General features: G+C 40.7%; 3 protein-coding genes across 6 annotated transcripts; 2 read left to right on the forward strand and 1 right to left on the reverse strand.

Annotated features, from left to right (window-relative positions):
- The first annotated feature begins 1,697 nt into the window (after positions 1-1,697).
- On the forward strand, positions 1,698-10,545 carry LOC115676659 (protein IQ-DOMAIN 5). 3 transcript variants are annotated; one of them, XM_030599619.2, is made up of 7 exons: positions 1,698-1,834; positions 3,397-3,513; positions 5,573-5,809; positions 6,475-6,702; positions 7,333-7,446; positions 8,566-9,049; positions 9,910-10,545. In XM_030599619.2, exons 2-7 carry the CDS (start codon positions 3,430-3,432, stop codon positions 10,068-10,070), a joined length of 1,308 nt encoding a protein of 435 aa, XP_030455479.1. In that variant the 5' UTR covers positions 1,698-1,834; positions 3,397-3,429; the 3' UTR covers positions 10,071-10,545. The 3 variants fall into 3 exon arrangements, with proteins under 3 accessions (XP_030455479.1, XP_030455469.1, XP_056169185.1); XM_030599609.2 differs by lacking the exon at positions 1,698-1,834 and adding an exon at positions 2,337-2,721; XM_056313210.1 differs by lacking the exon at positions 1,698-1,834 and adding an exon at positions 2,731-2,870.
- A 730-nt stretch (positions 10,546-11,275) lies between these two features.
- LOC115676683 (outer envelope protein 39, chloroplastic) lies at positions 11,276-15,713 on the reverse strand. 2 transcript variants are annotated; one of them, XM_030599649.2, is made up of 11 exons: positions 15,515-15,711; positions 15,248-15,314; positions 14,958-14,993; positions 14,688-14,832; positions 14,391-14,549; positions 14,190-14,260; positions 14,033-14,111; positions 13,808-13,923; positions 13,112-13,259; positions 12,340-12,409; positions 11,276-11,833 (listed from the first exon to the last, which is right to left on the reverse strand). In XM_030599649.2, exons 1-11 carry the CDS (start codon positions 15,546-15,548, stop codon positions 11,676-11,678), a joined length of 1,083 nt encoding a protein of 360 aa, XP_030455509.1. In that variant the 5' UTR covers positions 15,549-15,711; the 3' UTR covers positions 11,276-11,675. The 2 variants fall into 2 exon arrangements, with proteins under 2 accessions (XP_030455509.1, XP_056168867.1); XM_056312892.1 differs by lacking the exon at positions 11,276-11,833 and adding an exon at positions 12,084-12,250 and having other exon boundaries at positions 15,515-15,713.
- Positions 15,714-18,189: 2,476 nt separating this feature from the next.
- LOC115675984 (GTPase LSG1-2) lies at positions 18,190-23,410 on the forward strand. The gene is made up of 7 exons (XM_030598818.2): positions 18,190-18,581; positions 19,419-19,520; positions 19,601-19,687; positions 20,487-20,580; positions 21,371-21,427; positions 21,754-21,833; positions 21,924-23,410. Exons 1-7 carry the CDS (start codon positions 18,355-18,357, stop codon positions 23,059-23,061), a joined length of 1,785 nt encoding a protein of 594 aa, XP_030454678.1. The 5' UTR covers positions 18,190-18,354; the 3' UTR covers positions 23,062-23,410.
- Positions 23,411-23,818: the final 408 nt, after the last annotated feature.

Here is a 23,818-nt window from a genome sequence, read left to right on the forward strand (position 1 = left end):
GTAATCTCTCGAAATGTATAAAAATCGCCCGATTCATGTGCATCGGATAAGATAGATCCAAAGTACAGCAAAAAAAAAAAAGACTATTTATTTTATTGATTATTTCAAACGAAAGACGACTTGATTTGAGTCTATCATATCATATCCTATTTGTGAATAGATATTACATGCTCGAGTCGTTGGATTTAGCGAAGTCCATCAGAATCTAACGTGTAATTCATACTCGGTGTCTATCTTCAAATTTACTAAGTCGTTCTTACCATTTTCACGGTTCCTTAAAAAAATAAGTGATTTTCATGTGTAGCTATCCTATTCCCATTTTAGGGAGAAACTTATGGTGCGAATGATAAAATTTATCTTCCTCAGGCCTATTCCTGGCTAGAAATAGAAAACTCTGAGTAAAATAACGATACAAATTTTCTATTTCTGGAATAGAAATTCGTTTGATTGATTATTTTTAAATTTTTTATCCTAGCCGGCGGTGGCGAATGGTTGGCGGGCGAGCGGTGGTGGGCGGCCAGCGGGCGGGGAGTGGTGGGCGGGCGGCGGATGGTCAGCAAGTGGGCGGCGAGGGCAAACAATAAAAGAGAGTTGTTATTTCTGTTTTCATTCCTGAATTAAAAAAGTAGAAAATTTTAATTTCTGATTTCTATTCCAAACCTATTTTTGGACTAAAAATTTGTCTCGGAAATAGAAAAATGAAATTATTTTACCAAACGGATTTATGTTCGAAACCTGTTTCCGGGAACAAAAAAGAAAAAGAAAAACAGGAAACATAATGGTTAGCATTGGCGCCCTTATTGTGTTACCAAACAGTTGCTCGCACTTCCATTTGAGTGGGTAATCGTCCGATAGAGTAGGTCATGTTATCTGATTTCTTTAGCCGTAAAAATCACTTGGCACTTGTAGCATAACTAGTTTAAATGAACCAAGTTTATGGTTCGATTCGCTTATAAATAATTTTTTTCCATAACTCAGGACTCGTTTGTTTCGAATCAAGCACCGCAACTAAAAATATCATCCAAATTTTCAAGAAAAGAAGATGACGAAAAGATCACGAGTATTAATATTTTATATATTGCGAAAGCTTAAGATGTTTCGAGCTAAAAGCATTCAAAAATTAGAAATAAAGATTTACTGAGGCAAACTTTTAATTTGCCAATTGTTTTTTATTTTAGAGAAAAAAGTGGAAACGCGGTCACTTTAAAGTTTTTTTAAAACATTATTGACTGTTGAATAATTTAATGGCCCCAATTATTAAAGTCCGGGCCCCCACACCCGCACAAATTCCGGAGCCTAATTTATTTGAGCTTTTAACCTTCCCTAAAAAAAAAAAAACAAAAAAAAAAGTGAATTAAAAAAAAGGAAAAGAAAAAGAAAAAGAAAAAGAAAAAAGTTTTATTGTTGATTTTTCACCTGAGCCCGAGCGACGCGGTCCGCGCTAACGTGCGCCTCTCGTCCCCCCCGCCTACGTGGCCTCAGTCGAGTCGACCCACCAACGGCGCGGACACGAACCCGCGATTTTTTTAAACCGGCTCCCGGCCGCATGCGAAGAAAAAAGGCAAAGCTCGCGACAGCGACGCGTGACGGCGGCCGCTCGCCTCCCACGGCGCCGCCGCTCCCGGCGCACGTTAGCCGACGCCGGCCGCCGCCCGTCTCGGCGCGCGGTGCCCGCCGGCGGTGGCTATGTTTTTTACTCTCCATCGCCACCTAACGCGGATTCGGAAATTATTCTGTCGCTCCTTTTTAGAGATAGAGAGAGAGAGAAGAGGGAGGGATCGTGCGTTATTGTTGTTGACTTTGATGACTGATTGAGAGATCAACGGCCCAAAAGGTACCTCCCACCTCCCTCTCTCTCTCTGCTTGTTCGTTCGTTCGTTCGCGACAGTTCACGTTTTGCTTCAGGTGAATTTCGGGTCTCGCCGAGCTCGCGATCTGCTCGATCCGCATTGTCTCCGCGTTCGATTCCGCGCTCGATTCGTAGTCGTTCTCTTTCGCTCTTCGCTCCGGGGGGTCCTGCATTTCGGTGTGTCGGCGCTCCCCCGCGCGGCGGCGTCCGGTCGACTTCCGTCCCGTCGGGTTTCGCGGTCGTTGGAGGTTCATTGGGTGCTTTGGTTGTGCAATTGCTGTTTCCTCGCTTGGTAGAGGTGTTCCTGAGCTTGAATTTTGCGCGAGATTGTCAGCTCGAGGGGCTTTTGCTCGTTCCCATTCGGTCCTGCTTATAATCCACACCAGTCCTGCGTAATTTGGTCGGTCGTGTGCGGAGCTGCTGAAGTCGGATTTTGTACGATAGATAGTGGAAAGAAGGGTGAACGGGGGGGGGGGGGGGGGATTTGAATTTTTGCTTGAGGCTACTCCTGCTCGAACCGTTTTACTCTTGCGGAGGGTGGTGTAGGGAGTTGGCGAATGCGAGTAACGCGAAACCCGTAATTTCTGTCTTCCAATTCTGTGTTAATTTGACTGGTCCCTTGAAGGATTTGCAGTTTTCTTGAGTCTCTTCATTTACTCGAGACTGTTTCTTTGCCAAGTTAGTGTCTTTACCATTTTTTTCACCTGGGTTGTGGAGGGGAAATGAAGCAAAGGAAGTATTCGTCCCGCCACAACGAAGGGCAGAAGGTGTTCATCCCACTACAGTAAAACCCATAAAGTATTCTTCCCACTAAGCGCATCTAAGGTTCCGCAATACTGTTCACGGTCTGACAAAGTTTAATAATTGGATAGGTACGTTTCAGCTGAGGATACCATCGCATGCAAAAGCAATATTGTCATCATATGTCAACATTGGAGCGAGTAGCTCTCTTCGCTCACATTGATGGGCTAATGTCTAGTAGTGGCATGAAGAGGAAAGCAATCGACCTGTAATTGTAGTGGTAATTTACGAGCTGCTGAATTATCATCGTCATGGTTTTGGGCCTCTTGATTATGTTTATTGAGAGGCTAATTAGCTCTAGTCAAGGAAAGTTCTATATTTGAACTTTAGAAAATGTTTACCTGTGGTTAACCTTCTCGTGCCTAAGTTTGTCTTGGCTTGTGTGGAAGTTGTTGCTTGGCAACTACTTTTTCTGGCTTAGAAACTTGGATTAGTGTGGGCTTTGACTTGCTTTCCATATTCTATACAGTTACGAAAAAAATGTGAACCAATTGTGGAACAATCTCAGAACTTATTGATGCGTTTAAATCTCCTTCCAAAACATTGCTGTCTTGGGAATGCAGCTTCCATTTTTTCCTTCATTCATGTGAATTTCTTCTAGTCATTGTATTTTAACTTGTCCTGCTCTATCCACTGTAATGAGCATCCCTTATATTTTGGGTTTTTCTTCTGTTTTCATCTTTCGTTATTATAAAAAACACCCAGTCAACAATTTCACGCTAAAGATTATGCATTTTCTCCACCAGGTTGGTGTTGGCTGAGTTGGGCTTACTTGCAGTATGGGTGTCTCAGGGAAATGGATTAAAGCCTTGGTTGGCTTTAAGAAGTCAGAAAAATCACCTGCTTCTGAGAATAACGAAAATGTGAGCATTTGTTTCATATTTCCCTCTACACAATTTTTCTGTCCTTGCAATTTCCTTCCAGTTGGACAATGTATAGACCAGTCTTCACTGAAGTTGCTTATTGTTATTCTCCCTGTCATTTTCCTTGGTTGCTGCTTTTGAATTCGTGCTTCATCATTATCAACTAATAGTTTTGTACGAAGGCCAAGTCAGGTTAAGTGCATTTCAACCTAGAGATGTAACTCCTTTCCTCTATTGACCTTACTGCTGACATAACTTTCCAAGTGACATGGGTTTGTATCTAGGAAGCATGAACACTCTCCGGAGGCCTCCGTGTCGTGTCAGGCACGTGTCGGACATGTCAGACACCGACACTCGTCCGACACTCTTTTTTTATTATTTATTTATTTATGGATTTGAATGAAATTAACTTGATTGAATTAATCATAAAAATGATAATTTATTATGTATATATACAAATATACATTAAGTATACAACGTGTCCCAACGTATCGGAATTCTCTATTTTTTGAGAAATGATGTGTCGGCGTGTCGTGTCGTATCTCGTGTCGCGTTTCTGTGCTACTTAGGTTTGTATACCTATCATTGTACAATTACCTCACTGATTGAAAAAAATGGGATCTAGACATGGCATTCATTTCATTGAACAAATCGGTTACGATGTTCAACACCCAGGATTCTAGTTGAGTATGAGCTCAAAAATGTTTCAATCATTGCGGGCATATCCCTATTATTGTACAGTTACCTCATTGATTGAGAAAAATTGGGATCTAGACTTTGCATTCATTTGATTGAATGAATTAGTTAAGATGTTTGGCACACAGAATGCTAGTTGAGTGTGGGCTCAATAATGTCTAAATCATTGCGGGCAATCTGCAAAGATAGCTTGGGGTTTTCTATTCTTGTTTTGTAATTTGTCCTCCTTCCTCAAGTTTCTCAAGTAAATTTCTTAACATTGCAAATCGTGGACAAACAACTCTGTCATCCTTCTTTGTTAATAATGCCGTTTCTGGTTTGCCCAACAAAGTAGACAAAAATAGATTCCAAGTCAATCCTGAGTATCATTTAGGCTGTATCGTAATATTTTCTTGGATAGTGATATTGGCATTCTCCTTGTCAATGGTTGAGAATGAATCTGGCAAATTGTAGACATAAGGGTTGTGGTAGGAGTATCCAGGAGAGAAGCTTGAGATGAGGCTGAATCTTTCCACGGCGGTGCTCAGGTGCGCCTAGGACTTTCTTGTACATCTTCTGGTAATATCACTGACAATCTCTTAGGAGGAGCCAAAATCCTTGCAGTAAAAGAAGCGAAGAAGATTGATAAATGCTATTCCTTGCCCATATTTTACAGCTGGCAGCAACCATGCTTCTAACCCTCTCCCTCACCCTCACTACTTCGAACTCTAGTTGAGTCACCCCTCACGTGGTTATGCAAATTTGCGTCTTTAGCTGAAAAAAAGGAATGTTCTCCAATTCCTCTTCCATTTGCAATGGCTCTGTGGGTTTGGTTTGGTTACATTACCATTGTTTTTATATTATGGATCAATGTGTTAAAGCTGAAATTCAAAACTCCCTAGTCAGTCGGTCATCTACATATGATAGCCTCCGACACTTTGTCTTTACTTCTCTTTCACGAGTTTCAATAAGGAAGCATGCGATGTTGCATTTGTTAACTGCATGGCTCTTGCAGTTAATAATAGCTCAATCTTGTCAACAATAAACCATTGTGTGTCCGTTTTGGCAGTTATTTGCATCATTCTACTGGTTGCTTTATCTATGCCATGGATCAGCTGTGAAGGCTGCTCATATTCTTCCAATTGCAAGATTTGTCTGGCCAAAGAAGATTGTAAACTCTAGTGGTCTACTTAAATTTTTATTTCTCTGGCTATATTATCTAGCTTGTAGAGTCACCTTTTGCAATGATCCTTTGGGGTTTCAGACCGTCTGGCTGACAAAGAACTTGAAGAATCCTTACTGTGCTTTAAAATATTTTAGTGAATGTTAAAGGATAATGGATCCGGTGAGTCTCGCTCAATCTAATTATTATGACCGTCTACAGAAAAGTTCAGGTAGTAAGTCTCAGCACCGGAGAAAGCATTCGGTTGAGATAGACAGCTATAAACTTGAAGATGCGTTTGATTGCAATTCTGCTGGGAATGATGGAGATAACAAAATTCCAGATGCTGCTGGGACTGCTTCGACTTCAGTTCAAGTACATGAAGCAACTCATGATCAGCAAATTGCGAGAGAAGAGTGGGCTGCTATACGTATCCAAACAGCTTTTCGAGGATTTCTGGTATCGGCGCTTTCACCATTTGCAGTATTTATAGTTTGTTGAAACAAAGTAAAACATAGTTGTAGAAGCCTTGGATCTATGATGTGCTCTTACCAGTGCTCCCTACCTATTTTTACTAAATTAATCATGGACTGCACGCTTTATTTCCATACTTATTTTGGTAATCAGATGAACAATGATATGAAAACACAAATTTTGAATCTTAGAGCTTGTTGTGGAATGTACTTGGTTTTTTTGCAATGGCAGATGAGCAAGTTCATCTTTGTGAAATTTGAGTTATAATTTAAATGGAAGTTATCTTTTGACAGTGAGGCTGATTATGCTGCAATCAACTCATAAATAGTAATAAAAATACCACCTTTTAACAGCTGCCTCGTTTTGGACAACACCAGTAATCTCAGATTCTTCTCAGTTCACTATTTGAGTTATTTCTTATTGGCTGAATGTCCATGACAAAGTCGATGATGGTGAAAGTCTTGAGGTGTCTTTGACATCTGTAACTTGTGTGGCTATGAGAGTTATGTTAAGGCTTCAATTTGTTATTTAAAAAAAAAAGGTTCCACATCCTATTGTTCATGCCTCTGTATAGTGTAGATCGTTATTTTTTTACTCTCTTTCAATGTTATTAGCACTGATCATGTAGTCTGTCTCGTATACACAATTAGGCTAGAAGAGCCCTACGGGCTTTAAAGGGATTGGTGAGGCTTCAAGCCCTGGTCAGGGGCCATGCTGTGAGAAAGCAAGCTGCAATAACTCTGCGATGCATGCAAGCATTAGTGAGAGTTCAGGCTCGTGTTCGAGCAAGACGCGTTCGTATAGCATTGGAAAGTCAAACAATACAGCAGAAACTTCAGCAGCAACTTGCAAATGACACCCATGTTCGTGAAATTGAAGTAAGCTCATCAGTTCTCATTTTCAAGATATAGCAATTCATAAAACAAAGATCTTTTTATCTTCAAATTTTTCTATGAATTAGATCTGAATAATATGATTTGGAAGCAAAAACAAATGAGAGCTTGCAAGCGTAAGATCATCCCCTGGCAGCATATCAAGTAGGAAACAGCTTCACCTGACAGCAGGCTGAGTTTATATGCATGATGATTGTTCAGGGACTAACTGGAGTTATGATTCTATTAGTTATTGAAATGATGATTAGCCATTCTTGCAATAGACCTGAAAAAGGGAGGTTCCTCTGATTAATATTAAACCAGAAAGCAGCATTAATAAAATGAAAATGTACCTTTACTGTGACGCAGAGATGAAATCTGTTGTACTTGTTTGTGCTGAGTTGCTTTTTAGTCTATCTTTTTCAGTAAATAATTGAAAATTGTCGATTAACTTCAAGGCAGAGTAATAGCCTGAGAGCCATCTAGTATAAAAAGCTAAATATGAGGAAATCTCTAGCCAATGCTTACATCACAAGAGTTAACTGATGCAGTTTTGTGCTCAACCATTCTGTAATTGTATTCCTGCTGTAATGTCCCCCTACCAAGTGCTTTAGCTAGTTCTAGCTGCAAGTGCAGGAAGGTTGGTGTGATAGTGTCGGCTCTGTTGAACAAATTCAATCCAAATTACTGAAGAGACAAGAGGCTGCAGCTAAGCGGGAAAGAGCGATGGCATATGCTCTAGCTCATCAGGTGATGACATTGGCAACCTTGATGAGTTTATGAAGTATTAATTTGGTTAAATGCGTTGAATGCAAAGGTGTGGTCCAATGCAAAGCAATATAGAAGTTGGAAAAAACTTGGATGTCTAAACATGCTATCTGAACTATGCTCTTGACTAGGTCTATCCTGCAAATTCTCTTTGATGCTGTTAATTCAACATTTGCTATATATATGACCATGTGCGGACATCTATCATGTATGATACATGTGACAAACATGTAGATATTCTCGATAAGTTAAAACAAAATCATCTATATTATTGTCCCTACCCAGATGCCCTATACATAGGTGGCATCTCATGAGATGGCTATGTGGAAGCACCATGCTTTTGCATTCACGAGATCTCGTAAATTTTGTTTCCAAACACTTGTGCTACTGCGCCCATATAGATAACCCTGTGGGTGATGGCTTCTCATGAGAATGATGAGAAAGCACTAGAACAGCCATATACCTATGTGGTAACACATCATTTTTTACAAGTTTTCATAAACTCGAGCTATAAAGCTGTTGATTCATTTTTACCAGTGTAATTGCCTAGACAAAAATTGGCCAAACTATGACGACAGCAACATGCCCTTCCCTTTCTAATAAATGGGCTTGCTTTTCCCTCAGAGAAAACATTCAGGAGTTTACAAGCGCACGTACAACTTTTGGATAGTCTGATGGAATGCTGATATTTATCAGAGTTTTCTTGTTCACAAGCTAATTCACTGTTTAGCTTCTTAGGGTAGCTTATAGTCTGCTTCTCATCTGCTGCGAACGTAACCTGTCTGTGACTCTATAATGTTAATTAAAGGTTGTCTTGCTTGAATTCCTATATGTTGTGGCCATACTGATTTGAACTCTACCGCATCTATGTAAATGTGTTTTGGGAAGACGCGGATGATGTTGCTGGCTGACTTTGAACTGCTTATTCAGTTTAAGCGCCATGCCACCTGGAGCGTACATGCATGGAGACACTAGAATAAATCTCAGGCATCCGAAAACATTGGAAGAATGTTTTTAAGAAGTGGAGGGTCTTTTGTTTTTATAATAAGATATGAATTTATTGCCTGTGTAATAGAATTGTTAATGCTTCTTGTCGTGTAGTGGCAAGCTGGATCAAGGCAGCAGGCGCCGCCTGCAGGGTTTGAACCTGATAAAAGCAGTTGGGGTTGGAACTGGTTAGAGAGATGGATGGCTGTTCGACCTTGGGAAAATCGCTTTCTGGACATCAATCTCAAAGATGGTGTTATGATTCGGGAGAACGGTTCAGATGAGGGTAAGAATGGCATCAGACCCCAGATAAAATCTGCTGCAAAGAAGCCAACAGTATCTAATCTCTCCAGCCAGAGAACGGGTCCTTCTCAATCTGATGGTTGTGGTGGTTCACCTAATAACTCAACCAGTACACCAGAGGTAACTCAAACGGTCTCTTCCAAGCCAAAGCCAAAGCCAAAGCACGTGGCTCAAAATGCACTTGAAGAAGCCAACCCGAGACCTGGTGTTGGTACAAGATCACACAGCAATCCTAAGGAAAGATCTACACAACCCGATAAACAGGCAAAGAAGCGATTGTCTCTGCCCAATAACGGTGAGTTCTGTCTCTACTTCTGTAAGTTCTGCACGCTGTCCTGATGACTTTATGCTAGGTTTGCAGTTAATCAGGATTGTTTTTTCAATCAATTACCAGTTGGGAGTTTAAACGAATTTATACTTCTGCTTGCAATTTGAGATGAAGCATATGGCATGCCTCAGTTTGATCGACTTGGTTATTAGACTACTAGTTTGAGCAAAGAAGGAACTTGAGGTTCCGCACAGCAGCTTACATTATGGTGATGGCATTTGCATGATTTTATGCACCTTTCATGTATCTCTACATTCTTCCTTTTCATATCTTTCATCTCTGTTTTAATTAAACAGATGCTTGAAAAACTTTACCTTTTCCTATCCTTTTCTTCTCTCTTCTTATTCTGGGACAGTCTTAGATTAATTGTTATATTTAGAGTTACAGATGGTACCTGCATTAAGGTCTATTTATCAAGGTGGCTACCTAACTGTAAGAATGTCAGAAATAATATATCTCAACTTTGTGTTTAGATGGAGAATAATATTTGAGGTTGATAACTGTACATGGAACACCCACATTCTGCCCTTTTGTTGTAGAATCTATAGAGGATTTCAGGTGAACGAAGCACGCAAAATCATCGCTTAGAATTTGCTGAAAAAACGGCGTTTTTCTAGATTCAAAGTTGACATAGACGGTTATGTAAGTTTCATAAAAGTTAGGCAGGCAGGGTAAAAATGGCCTCTTTTTTTTTTTTTGGTAAGTAAAAAAAAAAAAAAAAATGGCCTCTTTGCTTGCTGGTACTTCGTAAATTTTCCTAAACATGGAAGTGGAACCTTGTTACAACTTAATCCATCATTCTGTGATACTGTTGAGGTTCTGAGCAGGGGCTTCTGCTGGGAATCAGGCTGCTAGAAATTCTGGCAGGACTGCTGTAAAAGGCACAATGGGTTCTCAGAAGACTCTCAAGGACAAAGCCAAAACTAACGGAAGAGAGGACATAAACCCTGAAAAATCCGTTCCTCAGGCCATCAATGCGCAGCCTTAAGATGTCAAAAGGGAAGGTGGGTCCCAGATTTATTCCATCAAGGTGCTGCGCTTTGAGAGTGTACATAGATGCTTACTGTTGCAGGGAGATTCGATCACCTGGGGAGATTTGCTCTCAAGGTGCTCAACTATTTATCACGACAGCAGAGTGGAAGAGATTAGTTTGGCTGGTTTTAAGAATTAGACATGTCGGTCTCAATTTGTGTTGATAGAACTATAAGTTTATCAGTGTTGTCGTTATATTTCCAAACTAACACAGTTTGATGTAGTTTGGTGCTTCTTTTTACGTATTCGGTCGTTGGAGAGTAGATGTTACCTTTGTAATTGGTTGCGCGGTGAAGAAATCTAGCTAATGAATCAGCAATTATGAATTAGAAATCTCTGTTAGATGTTTGCTGAGTGAAAACTATCTGTATAGATTGTGCTATTGGTTCGACTTCTATATATCCATCGATATGTATCCACTTGATTTTCTACTTTTGGCAGTGGTTTGGCGAGTTTTATTGACTCGTCTTTCCTTGTCTTTGCCCTGCAGATCCTCGAGTGCTTGTTACTCGGCGAACTTGATCAATTCCTAATTTGGGAAAGAATGAGAAAATTCCGTAATGTGATTAGATTTTATACTGCTTGCTAATAATATTGATCACACATTCTGTTCAATGAAAGATGCAGACATTTCTTAAGTTGTTGTGCATGGGTTGCTGCCAGAGGATCGGGATCATGATTGTTGTTAAGGGTCAAACCTTAGGAAAAGGTTTAATGATGCAGGTATTGAGTAATATTTCTGCTTTGAGAAGAAATTTAGATGAGTTAAATCCCGAAAGACTTCCTGGAACTGCTCTGGTGCATGAATTAGATGAGAATTAGACACTCATACGAGGAGTGGGAGAATTCCGTTCCAGCAGATTCTCTGTCAGAAGGTAAATCAGCACTTGGTGGAAACATTGAAATGGAGCTCACTGCCTATGGCTCCTCCGACCACCAGGAGGTTTCGCACACTTACGACAGACATTATGACTATGAGCAAACATTTCATATCTGCAAACAAAGGTTTCATCTCCTCCTCATAAGAAACTGTCGTGCTCCTATAGAACCAGTTACTCTCCCCTCGAAGATACTTTCCTTTCAAGAAAAATAATGAAATTCGTGTTACTTGTTGCTTCGGCAATGGTTAGTTAAGGAAACAAGAGACGTAACATTTCTGGAGCACCCGAAATTTCGCCCATTTCACAGCCTTTTTATCACAACCTTGTTATAAAGTTCATAATGGAAAAGAAAATAAGAGAGTGCACAACTTTTTCCTTGGTAAGCCTCACTTGAATCTCATTTTTGGAAATCATAAGACGTATAAGAATTAGAAAATCGAACCAGAACCCAGGCTCTAGCTCCTCTCTATAAAAAATGCTCATCCCTTTCACTTTGTTAATTTTCTAAATTTGAAGACGATTGAGTGCTTGCAGCTTCTACTCCCGATATGTCCAAACTATCGAATGGAATGCTGACAAAAATGGCAGGTCCAGAGTTGAGCAGGACCGCCGTCAGTGAGCTTCAGCTCTTAAATAAGAGGCAGAAGAAATGGTGTTTGAGGCCTCCAGGGTTAAAGCAGTCAAGAAGCGAGGTTGCTGATGCCAAAATAGACAGTTTTTTGTTGAAATGCATTGATGGCATAATCTATTTGAAAATGACCAAACTGAGACTTGAATCTGAGGCCATATCCAAGTCCAATTCCCGAGCCTGGTTTTCCCTGCCTGAGAGATGGATTTCCTGGAAACCCCAGAACAATGTCAATAAGGTAGGAGAATCAACAGATAAATGAATACCAAAATGAATTACACTCTCTCTGCAACCGATATCAAACAATGACTGCATGTCTGAGGTATAAATTCCACATGCACCCCAATCAACAATATTACAATATTTTGGTGCTTTCTCGAGTATTGACCATGAGTACCAATTGCCCCTCCCCCTCGAAAGGTGCAACTAAATGGGAACTTGTTAAGCAAAGGATACGCCCTTTGCAAAGAACCGACTACTCCAGTTCAAGATTTATAGCAATGATCATAAGCTTTCCAGCAAGCCTCCACTTGTAAAATAACTAGTGCGGCTTGTCGGGTCAATATGATGATAGGTAGAATGAAGGACTTCATGAGGTCACCGGATATACATTAATGCATCAAAAATCTGTTCAACAAGAATTTATCATTGAAAAACAGTGTTTTTAACTTGCCACTCACAGATTTACTTGTCAATAAATAGGCAATGAAAGTTACCAGGTACATGACGACCAGAGCCCAAATCTGTCCCGCCATCCAAAAATATTGCACCGTCCAGCGTCTTGTTCTGATAAATTCATAGCCAACACAAGATATATCTTCATATGAAGATGATCCATTTGACGATTGAAGATTCTATTAATCAAGTATTGAAAGAAATCCAAGATTTTCCACAACCCCACTTTATTTGCATCATGCAACATCAATGAATATAGCCAATGTATTTTCTCCCATAAATTATCATAACAGACAGTTTCAGTCTTTCAGATGACAGTGGAAGCTGGTGAAGGCTTAAGTGCAGATAGAAGAATACTGATTTATGAAGAAAAAGGCTTGGAGAGAAAGTAGAGACCAAGAAAGGCAAATCCAGGTAGAGAAAAAATAATAAGAATAAACTCCAGTTTCAGAAAGTAGACAAACCACTTAAGGGGAGTAAGCAAGATGCGATAAATTGACCTTGGAGAAGAAAATAAGCACAACAAAACACCCCACCAATTATGGTATTTCAGCAACATAATTAGTGACATCAACCAACATGAACCAGGTTTGGCTGAGGCCCTCACAATATATGCATAATTAGATGCATCACTATAAATGGAACAAACACTACAAGCAGGCCATTCTGGCATATGTAAGAGCATTGCAGAAAACAACCTATGTGGAACTTTTACACATGCAGCCTATACTATGAAGTCAGAGAGAATGTAATAAGAACTTGATGCAAGTCTTGACATTCAGATACGAGTAAGATGACGGTGCTAAAGCATACCAGAGGGATTGTTAGTTCACTGTTAGCAACCAGGCATGATCTCCCAGCTCCAATTGCGCCCTCACCATATCCTCTCACACTGCCAAGACCTCCAATTGCAAATGCTTGATATGGAGCCATATCTCCTACAATCGAACCGCCTGTCAAACTGTCAGTCCAAGTGGTAAGTGAGTGGCAATTGGAAATGTCATGTTATATGTTATGACCTAAACTATCCTAAGACAGCAGGCCAAGATCTTAAGACTTCAAGACTAGTCAGGCAATAAAGTACAGTCAGTAGTGCCTGCTCATTTTTAACTATAAGCTCATCCTTCAATCTCATATTTGATGTCGACACTGCTGCTATCCTACTTGTAATTGTAACTTCCAACCTATCTACAAATGCTTCCACAATGAAGGTTTATATAAAAATCCATCAAGCTTTTTCACAGCTTCTCTATATTGAACTTGAGACTTGTATTGATAACCAAATTGCTTAGCACTCTGGAATCCAATTTACCAATAACTCTTTCTCTTATGCTTCTTTCTTTCAAGTAGTGCTGAGATTTTCTCCTTCCAAGACTAAATTGCCTCCATTTGATAGTCTTTTCTTTAACCACCTAGCTTTACAATTTAAGGAATTTTGCAATGGCCAGTGAAAGCCCCAATAAAGACATGCTGACTGGTCAATGCATCTTTTTGAGTAGATCAAATCACCTTGTCAAGAGAAATGCAGGGCCCAATTTGACTCCCTTTGATGCCACAAATTTGAGCTTATTAAATATGATCCACCTGGAAAGAAGCGGGATTCCTTGCTCTATTTGAAATCTAATCTGACAGCAGCAACACAAATATTAAATGTTAAGAAAATTCAGATACAATCTTGAAACTCGAGCATAAGATTTGGACAGATTCAAATTCCAGATAGCAAAGATACATTACACGGAAAAAGCTGTGATCATTTGCCTTTGCGTAATGAGATTCTTGCTTTAAAACCACCATACTGTCGTGGGGACTCCCACTGCATTTCAGGCAATACCGAGACATTATTGAGCATGATTCATAATGCTGAGGATTTTGTGTAAGAAGCCTGAGTTACCTGCAAGTGACAGGTAGCCCATCAAGATCCCTGCTTATGGAGCGACCATCATCGTTTAGAGGCCGAACATGCTGCATAACTTACAATAATTAGTTTCTCAGACGAAAAAACAGTGATGACTGAATAACAGATATCAATGTATCAGGGCACAGATGCTCAAATTAGATTGATTGCGTTTGATCGCAACGGTATAAATCCGACCTTAAATCTGATACTAGTTGTGCTGCTCCAATTGGAATTTGCAGGCTCTGTCAGATCCAGTCCAACCGAGAATTGCGACAGATTCACACCTCCACTCCCTGATTGTGAGAAATTATCGGTAGGCGTACCATGCACCCCAATCTCAGGTGAAACAGAATGCTGGGACAGAATAACCATATCAATCCGATATTCTCTTTAGATGCAACTAGTTTAGAACTCTACATGAGCATCTACCCACCTCCTAACAGAAAAGCACCATTTTTTTAGGTTTATAAAAGGAAATGCATACCAAATTACCTGAATTACAAATGACTGCTGAGAAAGCCATTCGGGTCGCGGCCTCCTATAAGCTATCAATGCATTGGAATCATACAGGCCCTTATCCCACGAAACATCAAGCTTCTCACTCCCACCAAATAGGTTTGGGTGTTTGATGCAAAGACTAAAACCAACAAATAAAGCTAATAAAGATACTATAACGCCAAAAAAGCCGAAAAGAAAAGTTTCAAATACAGATAACGGAGTCCAAGTAGGGAATCAAACAGAAATAATAGCCAGAAACTTTACCTCCCTATTATCAGTGACAGCGGACTCTGAGAACCCCTGCAATGAAACAAAGCGAAAATGAAGCATCATTTGGGAAAAAAAAAGAAAACCCAGCAAGCGAAGTGCTTCTCTCTCTCTCTCTGCGCAAAAGCGAAGTGCTTTCCTCTCGCATATTCAAAAGTTGATCTTGATATTCTCTTCTCTGGAGTCTCGCATTTACTCTTACTCTTCCCACATTTTCTTTTCAACCAAACAAGTAGATATAAAACACCAGAAAAATCAACGAATCATAGCAGAGCAGCCAAAAGAACCTGAACGAGGGAAGCATCAGAGAAGCGCACAGCTTGTGAGAGAAATCGACGTTAACGTCGATCTTGGCTGCGACAATGTGACGACAAAGAGTCAAAGAAACAAGAAACACAACCTTTACTTCCCAGAAAAAAAAGAAAACAAGACAGTGCTCGACGACCCCGGTTCCATCTCTCCCGAGCATTTCGAGCCCACGTGAATTTCGTCCGGAGGGAGACCCAACAAAAAGAAAAGAGAAGACACAAACAAGAACATGGGCAAGAGAGGACCTTTGCCGGCATGGATGCTTTTCTGAGCTCCCATCCAAATTGGGTCGAGCTTCAATTTGCCAAGGCTCCATCAATCGCCATGGAAAGGCTTTATGTACGTCGCTCTGTGAGTACGCTAGAGAGAGAGAGAGAGGAAGAGGAAGGAGAAGAGACTTGTCGGAGTGGGCAAAGGAGTCCTCGGCTCTGAAGTTTGTTATCTGCTTTTTCTTTTGCTTCGTCTGCAGCCGCACGTGAGGCTGGAGGCACCCCGTTTTTATTCTTGCGAAATTTGACACAAATGATTCCTGAATTTTAGCTCGACGTGCGATATATTTCTTAAATTTTAATTTATTCAATATAATCCCTAAAATTTATCATAATAAGTAATATGATCTCTGAATATTTGATACATGTTCATTTTAGTCTTTGCACTTTATAAAAATATTTAATATTATCCCTAAACTTGAATCAATGGAATAGTCATATTAAACATTTTCATTTAGTCCAGTGACTAAATTGAACATAAATAAAAAATTCACGAATCACATTGAATAAATTAAAAGTTTATGAATCACATTGCACACTGGGCGAAAGTGCAATAACTATTTGTACCATTTTCCCTTTATTCTTCAATTTCTTATGGTGTCTAAAAAATTCTAAATTTTAATTTCTTACCTCTATATTTTCATATGAATCTTTAGTATATATAGAAAGTAAAAATGTTTATGAGAGATTTCGACCCTAATTGTTTATGAAATGATTTCATGAAATGGCCCATGTCAATGCTAAGATGCACTGTTACAATATGGTGAGGCAAATTTGACAAAATTGGAGTATGAAGAGTTGACATAATTATTGATTATTCTAGAGAAAATTTCAAATAAGGATTTGAAGTGTTATCATTTTCTCAAATAAAAGCCTAAAGTTGACATTATCTCAAATACGGACCTAAAGTGGTTAAATCGTCTCAAATAAGGGCTTGAAGTGGCCAAATTGTCGCAGATAAGGACTTTTAGGCAGCTGGTGACTATCCCGGCCATCGGAGAAGGGGTATTTTAGTCAAAAAAATTTTAAGTATAATTTTATTATTTTTTGATATTTTTACTTTATTTTCCTTTTTTTTTCCTCTCTTCTCTCCCTTGGCCATCATTGGCAACCTTCACCGGCCTTAGGTGAGGGCTGCCCTTGTGTCGGGTGAGAGCCCGCGTCGAGCAAGGTAGCGAGGGTCACCCTCGCCTAGGCAGGCAAGAGCTGCCATTGCCAGCATCGGATGAAGGTCACCTCGCCTGGGCTGGGTGGGTGAGGGCAGACCTTGCCTAAGTCCAGCAACCTCCATCGACAATGGAAAGTGGGAAAAGAAAAAGAAAAGGAAAAGAAAAAATAGAAAAAGGAAAAAAGTTAAATAAAAATAAAGGACGAAAATGCCTTTTAACCAGAAAGGTCGACCATTTTTTGAGACTAATATGACCACTTCAAGTCATTATTTGAGATAAGGCTAACTTTTCAAATAATGACACTTTAGCTTTTTATTTGAGACAATGTCAATTTCAAGTCTTATTTGAGAGAACGATAGCATTTCATGCCCTTATTTGGAATTTTTTCACTATTCTATGTAAGATTTTTTTCAAGATTGAATTCAAATCTCTCGTCTTGCACCTATTAATATTAAATGAAATCAATTGATTAATCTCTCCTCACAACTTTTCGACCAAAAAAAAAAAAATCTCTTGTCACAATTTATTTACATATCTAACACCCAGCTCACCTCTATTTTCTCCGTGCACTCACCTTAATTTGGGTATGATTAAAAAAAAATACTGACTTTAGCTTGAGTGATCATTTTGATCTGGACCTTTTTATCTCATAAAAATTATTAACTTTCACTTAAATTCCAAACCTAGCTATATTGATTTGAAATTGTTAATTGTCCAACGTAATTCAGCAATAAATCCACTGCTAGCTTTATTTAAATCACTATTTATTATCTTATTTTCTAAGCTACGGCTTGAAGAATAACAGTAAAGTTGTTCATGGTCTCATTCACTTCACTGGCAAGATAAAAAATCTCTAGATTGAATATTTTCGGCTAGGCTCCATTGTTTTGTCGTAATATGAAGTTGTGGACCACCACCCATCGAGAGATGTCATGGACGAGATACGCCAAGCTCACGATCATAACTGTTTTTCTAAAACAAGCCCAAGCCTTTCCTGTGAAACTTCAAAGTCTGCGTCGAATGGACATTAATCAATCGATCTCATTTAATATATCAGTCTCTAGTGATGGATATCAATAAATGGATTTTGTTGGGAAGTATAGTAAAGGAGATTTTAAAACTGTGTCGTGCCAAAGTGCTTGTAACAATTTACAAGATCTCAAGCCTTTGGTTAACGGGGTCAAATTTGAGACTCGAGTAAAATTTAGTAATTTTTATCGAGACAAAACAAAATTCAAGCCAAAATTGTCATAAATTTGCTGTGTTTTTTTTTCTTAGTATTAGCCCCTAAATTTGAGTATGGGCTTTTCTTCATTTCCTAAATTGAGTTAAATATAAAAGTGTTTTGGATCGGATACGTGCCAGTAAATTTTATCGGACGAAAACGAGTCAATTCGGTCGGATCATTTTCGACCCGATCCGACCCACCTGCCCGTTTCATGGTCTACCTAAGAGCAACGATTTCAAATTGCCCACCACAATTACAAAACACAACCCGCAGACGCCGTCGTCGCCTTCCTTCTCCGTCCACGCCCGCCGCCGCAGCAGCAAGCAGCTCTTCCTCCCGCGACTCATTCGATCGCACCCACCGATTCACGTTTGGGCGGCGGCGGCGGTTCCCGAGAAGCTAGGGCTCGTCGTTCGCAGATGGGAAAGAACGAGAAGACGGGGCTGGGTCGGGCTCTGGTGAGGCACCACAACCAGATGATCCAGCAGTCCAAGGAGAAGGGCCGGTCCTACCGGAGCAAGAAGGTCCTCGAGTCGGTCACCGACGTCAGCAACATCGACGCCGTCATCGAGCAGGGCGAGGAGGAGGCGGAGCTCCTCCTCGCCGCCGCCGCCGCCCGCTCCTGCCCCGACCTGCCTATCAGACTGTACGCCCCCCGTCTCTCGGCTTGAGTTAACCTGCCCGGCTTTCGTTCCCTCCGCTTGCCTTGAGCTCTCGCATGAGTGCGAGTGCTTTTTACATCGTTTTGTATTAGGTTGTTTAGGTGTTTATTGTGAACATGGGTTTCCGTCGACGTTTTTCCTGTCTGGTCGGGCTTGCGAGGGATGTGGAGCGACTCGTGTAGTTTGGCTTGGGGCTTGGCCTGCGAAACTGTGTTCTTTTGTTCATCGATGCTGCTCTATTGGGCGTGTTCCGACTCGATTGTCGGGCGGTTGTGCGTTGTGGGACTCGAACATCTGATCGGGGAGCGAGCCTGTGGTCGCCTGACCCGGCAAGTTCTTGCAATCGGATGTGTAATCCACGGTCGAAACAGTATTTCATATGCTGGTTTTTGTCTTGAGGATGTATTGTAGTTCTTCTTGGTGGTCGACTGTATGCAGGATCGAGCCTTATGTGGTAGTCAGAATTTTCGTTTTATGTATATATCTTAGGAATCGCAATTACAAGTTACTCGAGGAAAATACCCTGTCTGGTGAATAGAAGCATCAAAATATTGATGTAACTGCATGTCAAAAGTAATTGTCAATCTACTTAACCTGCTGAATTCGTTTTGATTTCTGGGTATTACTGTTACTGTGAACTTCCAATTCTCTTTGAGAGTGAGATCACATCCGACTATGATCTTAGGCGAATTTGTTCATGTCCTTCCTCTTGCTTGCCACAAGATATGCGTAACTTTGAGGCAATTGTTTATGCTCTTGGGTAGTTATTGATGAATCACGTGTTCTGTTGATGCTAACACTTTGCGAGTTCTGTTTGATAGGGACTCTGGTTCTAGCACCATTGGTATGACTCCTGAAAAGAGGAGAGAAGAACAGAGGAAAGAGGAAGCTCTACATACTAGTAGCCTCCGCATTCCACGAAGGTGTGTATTTTCTGTTACATCAATATTATAGTAGGACTTTGTGTTAGATGATTAATACAGAATGTCTTTTTCTCTTATAGGCCACCATGGAGCGCTTCAATGTCTGTAGAAGAGCTTGATACCAATGAAAGACAAGCTTTCTTAGTTTGGCGTAGAAGCCTTGCGAGGTAAGTTTTCGTCTTGTTGTCTGTTTGTGTCTCTTGGAGCGTAGGGTGATTACTTCTTTGTATGTTGTAGAAAATTTTTGCATTGAAGTGATAGCATCATTTTCTCTAAATGCCTTTAAAGAAAATGAAAAAGCGGTCCTCCTTTGGGATGACGGTAGCATGAGGAACAACTTCAGGTTCAAGGGGAAATAAACTTATGAGTCGGTTTTGAAATGAATATGCTAGTCTCCTACCTTATGTCTGAAAATGATGAATATAAGTTGGATCGGTGCCTCGAATGGAACTGAAAATTCAAATCTCGAATTTCTTTTACAACGCATTTGGTAGAACGGGGTGTGATTTTTTCTTTCCCAAGTTGTGTTGTAAGTTTGGTTTAGTTTTAAGCATCCTGCCTTGTGGGAGAAGGCTTAGTGTTGGTTGCAGTTGTCAGACATGTCTCCAGCAGACTCTGGTCATAGGTTTTCTGCAAATATTGTTTTTAAATATTTGTAGAGCAGGGAGCGTCGAACCAACCATGTCTTAGATTCAGTGAACCAAATCTTTGGGTTGCTTTTGAAGTTACTTAACTCTTGCATATATCCTGGTATGACTAATATTACCTGCTTAAGTTCATTATCCAAGGGAGGGGATGGTTATGATGATTATCGTCTGCATTTGAAGATGGGGGTTGTTTTCATCCAACTCATTTATGCATGCATATTCGTTTTCTTGGATTCAACCCTCTTTGTTCTTCCTCAGTTATGATTAATGGCTGGGTATGCATGCTAAATGATGTTTGTTTGAACTGAATCTGTTTCAGGCTTGAGGAGAATGAAATGCTTGTTCTTACTCCATTTGAGAAGAACCTTGATATCTGGAGACAACTTTGGCGTGTGGTTGAACGCAGTGATTTGGTGAGCTTGTCTTTTGATAATGTGAAATGGGCATTTTCACTTTTTTTCTTTTCGCATCTGTCTTTGTTGTAGAAGGTGAAAGGATTGTATGACTCTTTTAGTTAGAGTTGTAGGTGCTTGATGAGGATTATATGACTTCGTCTGGGGCATACTCTGACTAGAACTTGGAAGCATGTACACTTTGTACGATTATGATCCAACGTAATGAAGTTTAATGACCTCTAGCTCTTTTTCTTCCCCTATCCCCATGTAAGAATGGAGTCTAGATAATTGCTGCTTGTGAACCTAAGAAATAACAAAGATAGATTAAAATCTTGTCTTCTTTCCTACATATCTAAAGATCATGCCACTCTACCAGAAGATCTCCCGTCCAAATAGCTTTTTGCTCATATGAAGTTTTTCTTTTTTCCGAGATGAGAATATTTTAGGTAACGCATAATATCAGTTTAATCAAGAAATGGTGGCTTATCTTGACATCTTTCCGGAATCTTATTTAGCCTGCACGACTACATTAGTGAATGATTTAGTGTTGTTTGGTGGAGCAAGTGCTGTTGAACTGGAGGCAATAATAATCGTATTCTCAAGTCTCTATGTTCTCTATCAAGTTGTAGTTTTCTGGTGACGGTTATGTTTGGATCAAGACTACTAATTCCATACTTTTGTGGAGTGTGCCTTTGCTTTGGTGCATCTCTTTCCCTTCCTCTCCATTCATTTAAATGGATGGTTCATCATGAGTTGCCACTGTAGTGCTGATACCTGTGAACGATGCTAATATTGATTTTCCATTCAGCTTGTAATGGTTGTAGATGCTCGAGATCCACTGTTCTACCGATGTGCCGATCTTGAGGTGGGTATTGCTTTCATTCTTATACTCAGAGCTCTCTGTTGCTTTTATTCCCAAGTCTCATGTGCTTATGATTATTTTAGCAAGCTATAAAAGGTTTTTTTTTAATTATAAAAATTGCTTATTAGAAGTGCTTATTTTAGTCTAAGAGGGAATCCTTCATATTTGTGTAGTGTATGGTTGATGGGCTATACTTATGTGTTGCTGCTGGTTGCAAACGATTTTCTTCTTTGTATTGAGAGAACATGCTGGAAAACTATGCTTTCCCGTGAAATGGTGGAGCAGTCAGTGCTACTGCTTAGCATAACATGGGTTTTGCTCTTATTTAGGCCTATGCTCAAGAAACTGACAAGTACAAAAGGACATTGCTTCTTGTCAACAAGGCAGATCTCTTGCCATTTTCCGTGAGGTACACACCATGTCACCTATTTGATGCAGCCGGAAAATATTTCCTGTGTTCAGCTTCTGTAAAGTTTTCATTGCCTGTTTATCTCTGCAGGGAGAAGTGGGCAAAGTTTTTCCACCTTCATGAGATTTTGTTTGTATTCTGGTCTGCCAAAGCTGCTTCTGCAACACTGGAAGGGAAAAAGCTAGCTGCCCCCTGGAGAACGCAAAATAATAATCAGGAAGAGATGGATGACCCTAGTACAAAAATATACGGTAGGGAAGAGCTTTTGGTTCGTTTACAGTTTGAGGCTGAAGAGATTGCCAAGTTGCGAAGGGAATCAGGGTCTAGCAGTACAGGTCCCTCGAATGGTCACTCAGCTGGTGGAGACAACCTATCTAAACCTGTTGTTGTTGGTTTCGTTGGATATCCTAATGTGGGGAAGAGTTCAACAATTAATGCTTTGGTTGGTCAGAAGCGGACAGGTGTCACCTCTACTCCTGGGAAGACCAAGCATTTCCAGACTTTGATAATATCTGATGAGCTCACTCTATGTGATTGCCCTGGATTAGTATTCCCGTCTTTTTCTAGCTCAAGACAAGAGATGATTGCCTGTGGGGTCTTGCCCATTGATCGGATGACCGAACATAGAGAGGCAGTGCAAGTAGTGGCCAATCGAGTCCCAAGACATGTCATTGAGAATGTATATAAAATAAGTCTGCCAAAACCTAAGCCGTATGAACCACAGGACCGGCCTCCCCTGGCTTCCGAATTTCTGAGAGCTTACTGTGCCTCTCGAGGTTATGTTGCCTCTAGTGGTTTGCCTGATGAAACCCGAGCTGCACGCCAAATCTTGAAAGATTACATTGATGGGAAGCTACCTCACTACGAAATGCCCCCTGGGATGGGCGACGAAGGGTGTTATGATGGAGATGCTGCGGAACCCAGTTTGAGTGAAGTGGCTGAATCAGAATCATCCGACAACGAAAATCCATCAGATAATGAGGATGAAAGCGAAATTGGCCCTGTACTTGATCATGTACTTGATGATTTGAGTTCATTTGACGTGGCTAATGGGCTATCTTCCATGAAGGTAACCGTGAAAAAGCCAAATGCGTCTCACAAGCACCATAGAAAGCCCCAAAGGAAGAAAGACCGTTCTTGGAGAGTTGGGAACGACAACGGAGATGGAATGCCTGTCGTAAGAGTATTTCAAAACCCAGCGAATGGAGGTCCTGTAGTGGCTGGATAGAGGCCTTGTTGGAATTCCGGATCAACTCCACGTCTTTAAGGACACCGTGTGCTGCTATTTATCTTCGCAACATCGGGCAGCCCCGCACATTACATTGGCATGCGCTGTTTTCGTCAGCTGCTAGGTTGTCAGCCGGAGGGTACGGTGATAAGAGAGAGTAGGATTTCGTCAGCTGCTCTAGTCTTATGGCATTAGGCATGGCGGGCTGTATCTGTTTGTTTGGAGGAATGCAGGCAAGGCATCCTTCAAACATGGGAGTCCTTATAATGTAACTTGTCATCTTTATTTTGTAGTGCGTGTACCTCTGGTTTGGTGAATTATTTTTACATAGCTTTCAGTTTTGTGGAAATGGCACTCCGCTGGAAATTTTTCTGTCCATCCTGCGTGGTATGGCCGAGTCCGACTGCCGGCCCGGATGCATATCACCAACGAACTTTCGAATCGTGAGTTTTGAAATCCCGTTTTCTGGCAATATCTGGAATCGCCTCGGTTGTTCTCCGGTCGAGCTCGAGTTCGAGCTGCTCAAGAAGCGCGCGAGCGGCATTGCGAAGTTTCTATAGCGACCGCATGAAAGGGTTGAAAGAGCGAATTGGGATGTGACGATCGCGATCCCAAAAACACGACTCAGACAAACCGAAAGCATCAACGTTTCCTCTGCCTGAGGAGAAAACTGGAAACACCGTCAAGAGTCGTTAATGTTACGGTTGGACCCGGAGCTCGATTAGGCATGCTTCCGCCGTCAAACCCCGAATGGGGC

The sequence above is a fragment of the Syzygium oleosum genome, unplaced genomic scaffold (assembly GCF_021117445.2).
Source record: "Syzygium oleosum isolate NSW1041296 unplaced genomic scaffold, Sole_v2.1 Sole_v2.07, whole genome shotgun sequence".
In the NCBI taxonomy this organism is placed as follows: Eukaryota; Viridiplantae; Streptophyta; class Magnoliopsida; order Myrtales; family Myrtaceae; genus Syzygium; species Syzygium oleosum.

Coding starts and splice junctions, on each gene's coding strand:
- LOC115676659 (XM_030599619.2), top strand. CDS start 3,430: ATGGGTGTCTCAGGGAAATGGATTAAAGCCTTGGTTGGCTTTAAGAAG. Junction 5,810..6,474: donor CAGCTTTTCGAGGATTTCTG/GTATCGGCGCTT, acceptor ATACACAATTAG/GCTAGAAGAGCCCTACGGGC. Junction 7,447..8,565: donor CATATGCTCTAGCTCATCAG/GTGATGACATTG, acceptor CTTGTCGTGTAG/TGGCAAGCTGGATCAAGGCA.
- LOC115676683 (XM_030599649.2), bottom strand. CDS start 15,548: ATGGGAGCTCAGAAAAGCATCCATGCCGGCAAAG. Junction 13,924..14,032: donor ATGATCACAGCTTTTTCCGT/GTAATGTATCTT, acceptor TGCTGCTGTCAG/ATTAGATTTCAAATAGAGCA. Junction 11,834..12,339: donor CTCTGGTCGTCATGTACCTG/GTAACTTTCATT, acceptor TGGGGTTTCCAG/GAAATCCATCTCTCAGGCAG.
- LOC115675984 (XM_030598818.2), top strand. CDS start 18,355: ATGGGAAAGAACGAGAAGACGGGGCTGGGTCGGGCTCTGGTGAGGCAC. Junction 20,581..21,370: donor TGGTTGAACGCAGTGATTTG/GTGAGCTTGTCT, acceptor TTTTCCATTCAG/CTTGTAATGGTTGTAGATGC. Junction 21,428..21,753: donor ACCGATGTGCCGATCTTGAG/GTGGGTATTGCT, acceptor GCTCTTATTTAG/GCCTATGCTCAAGAAACTGA.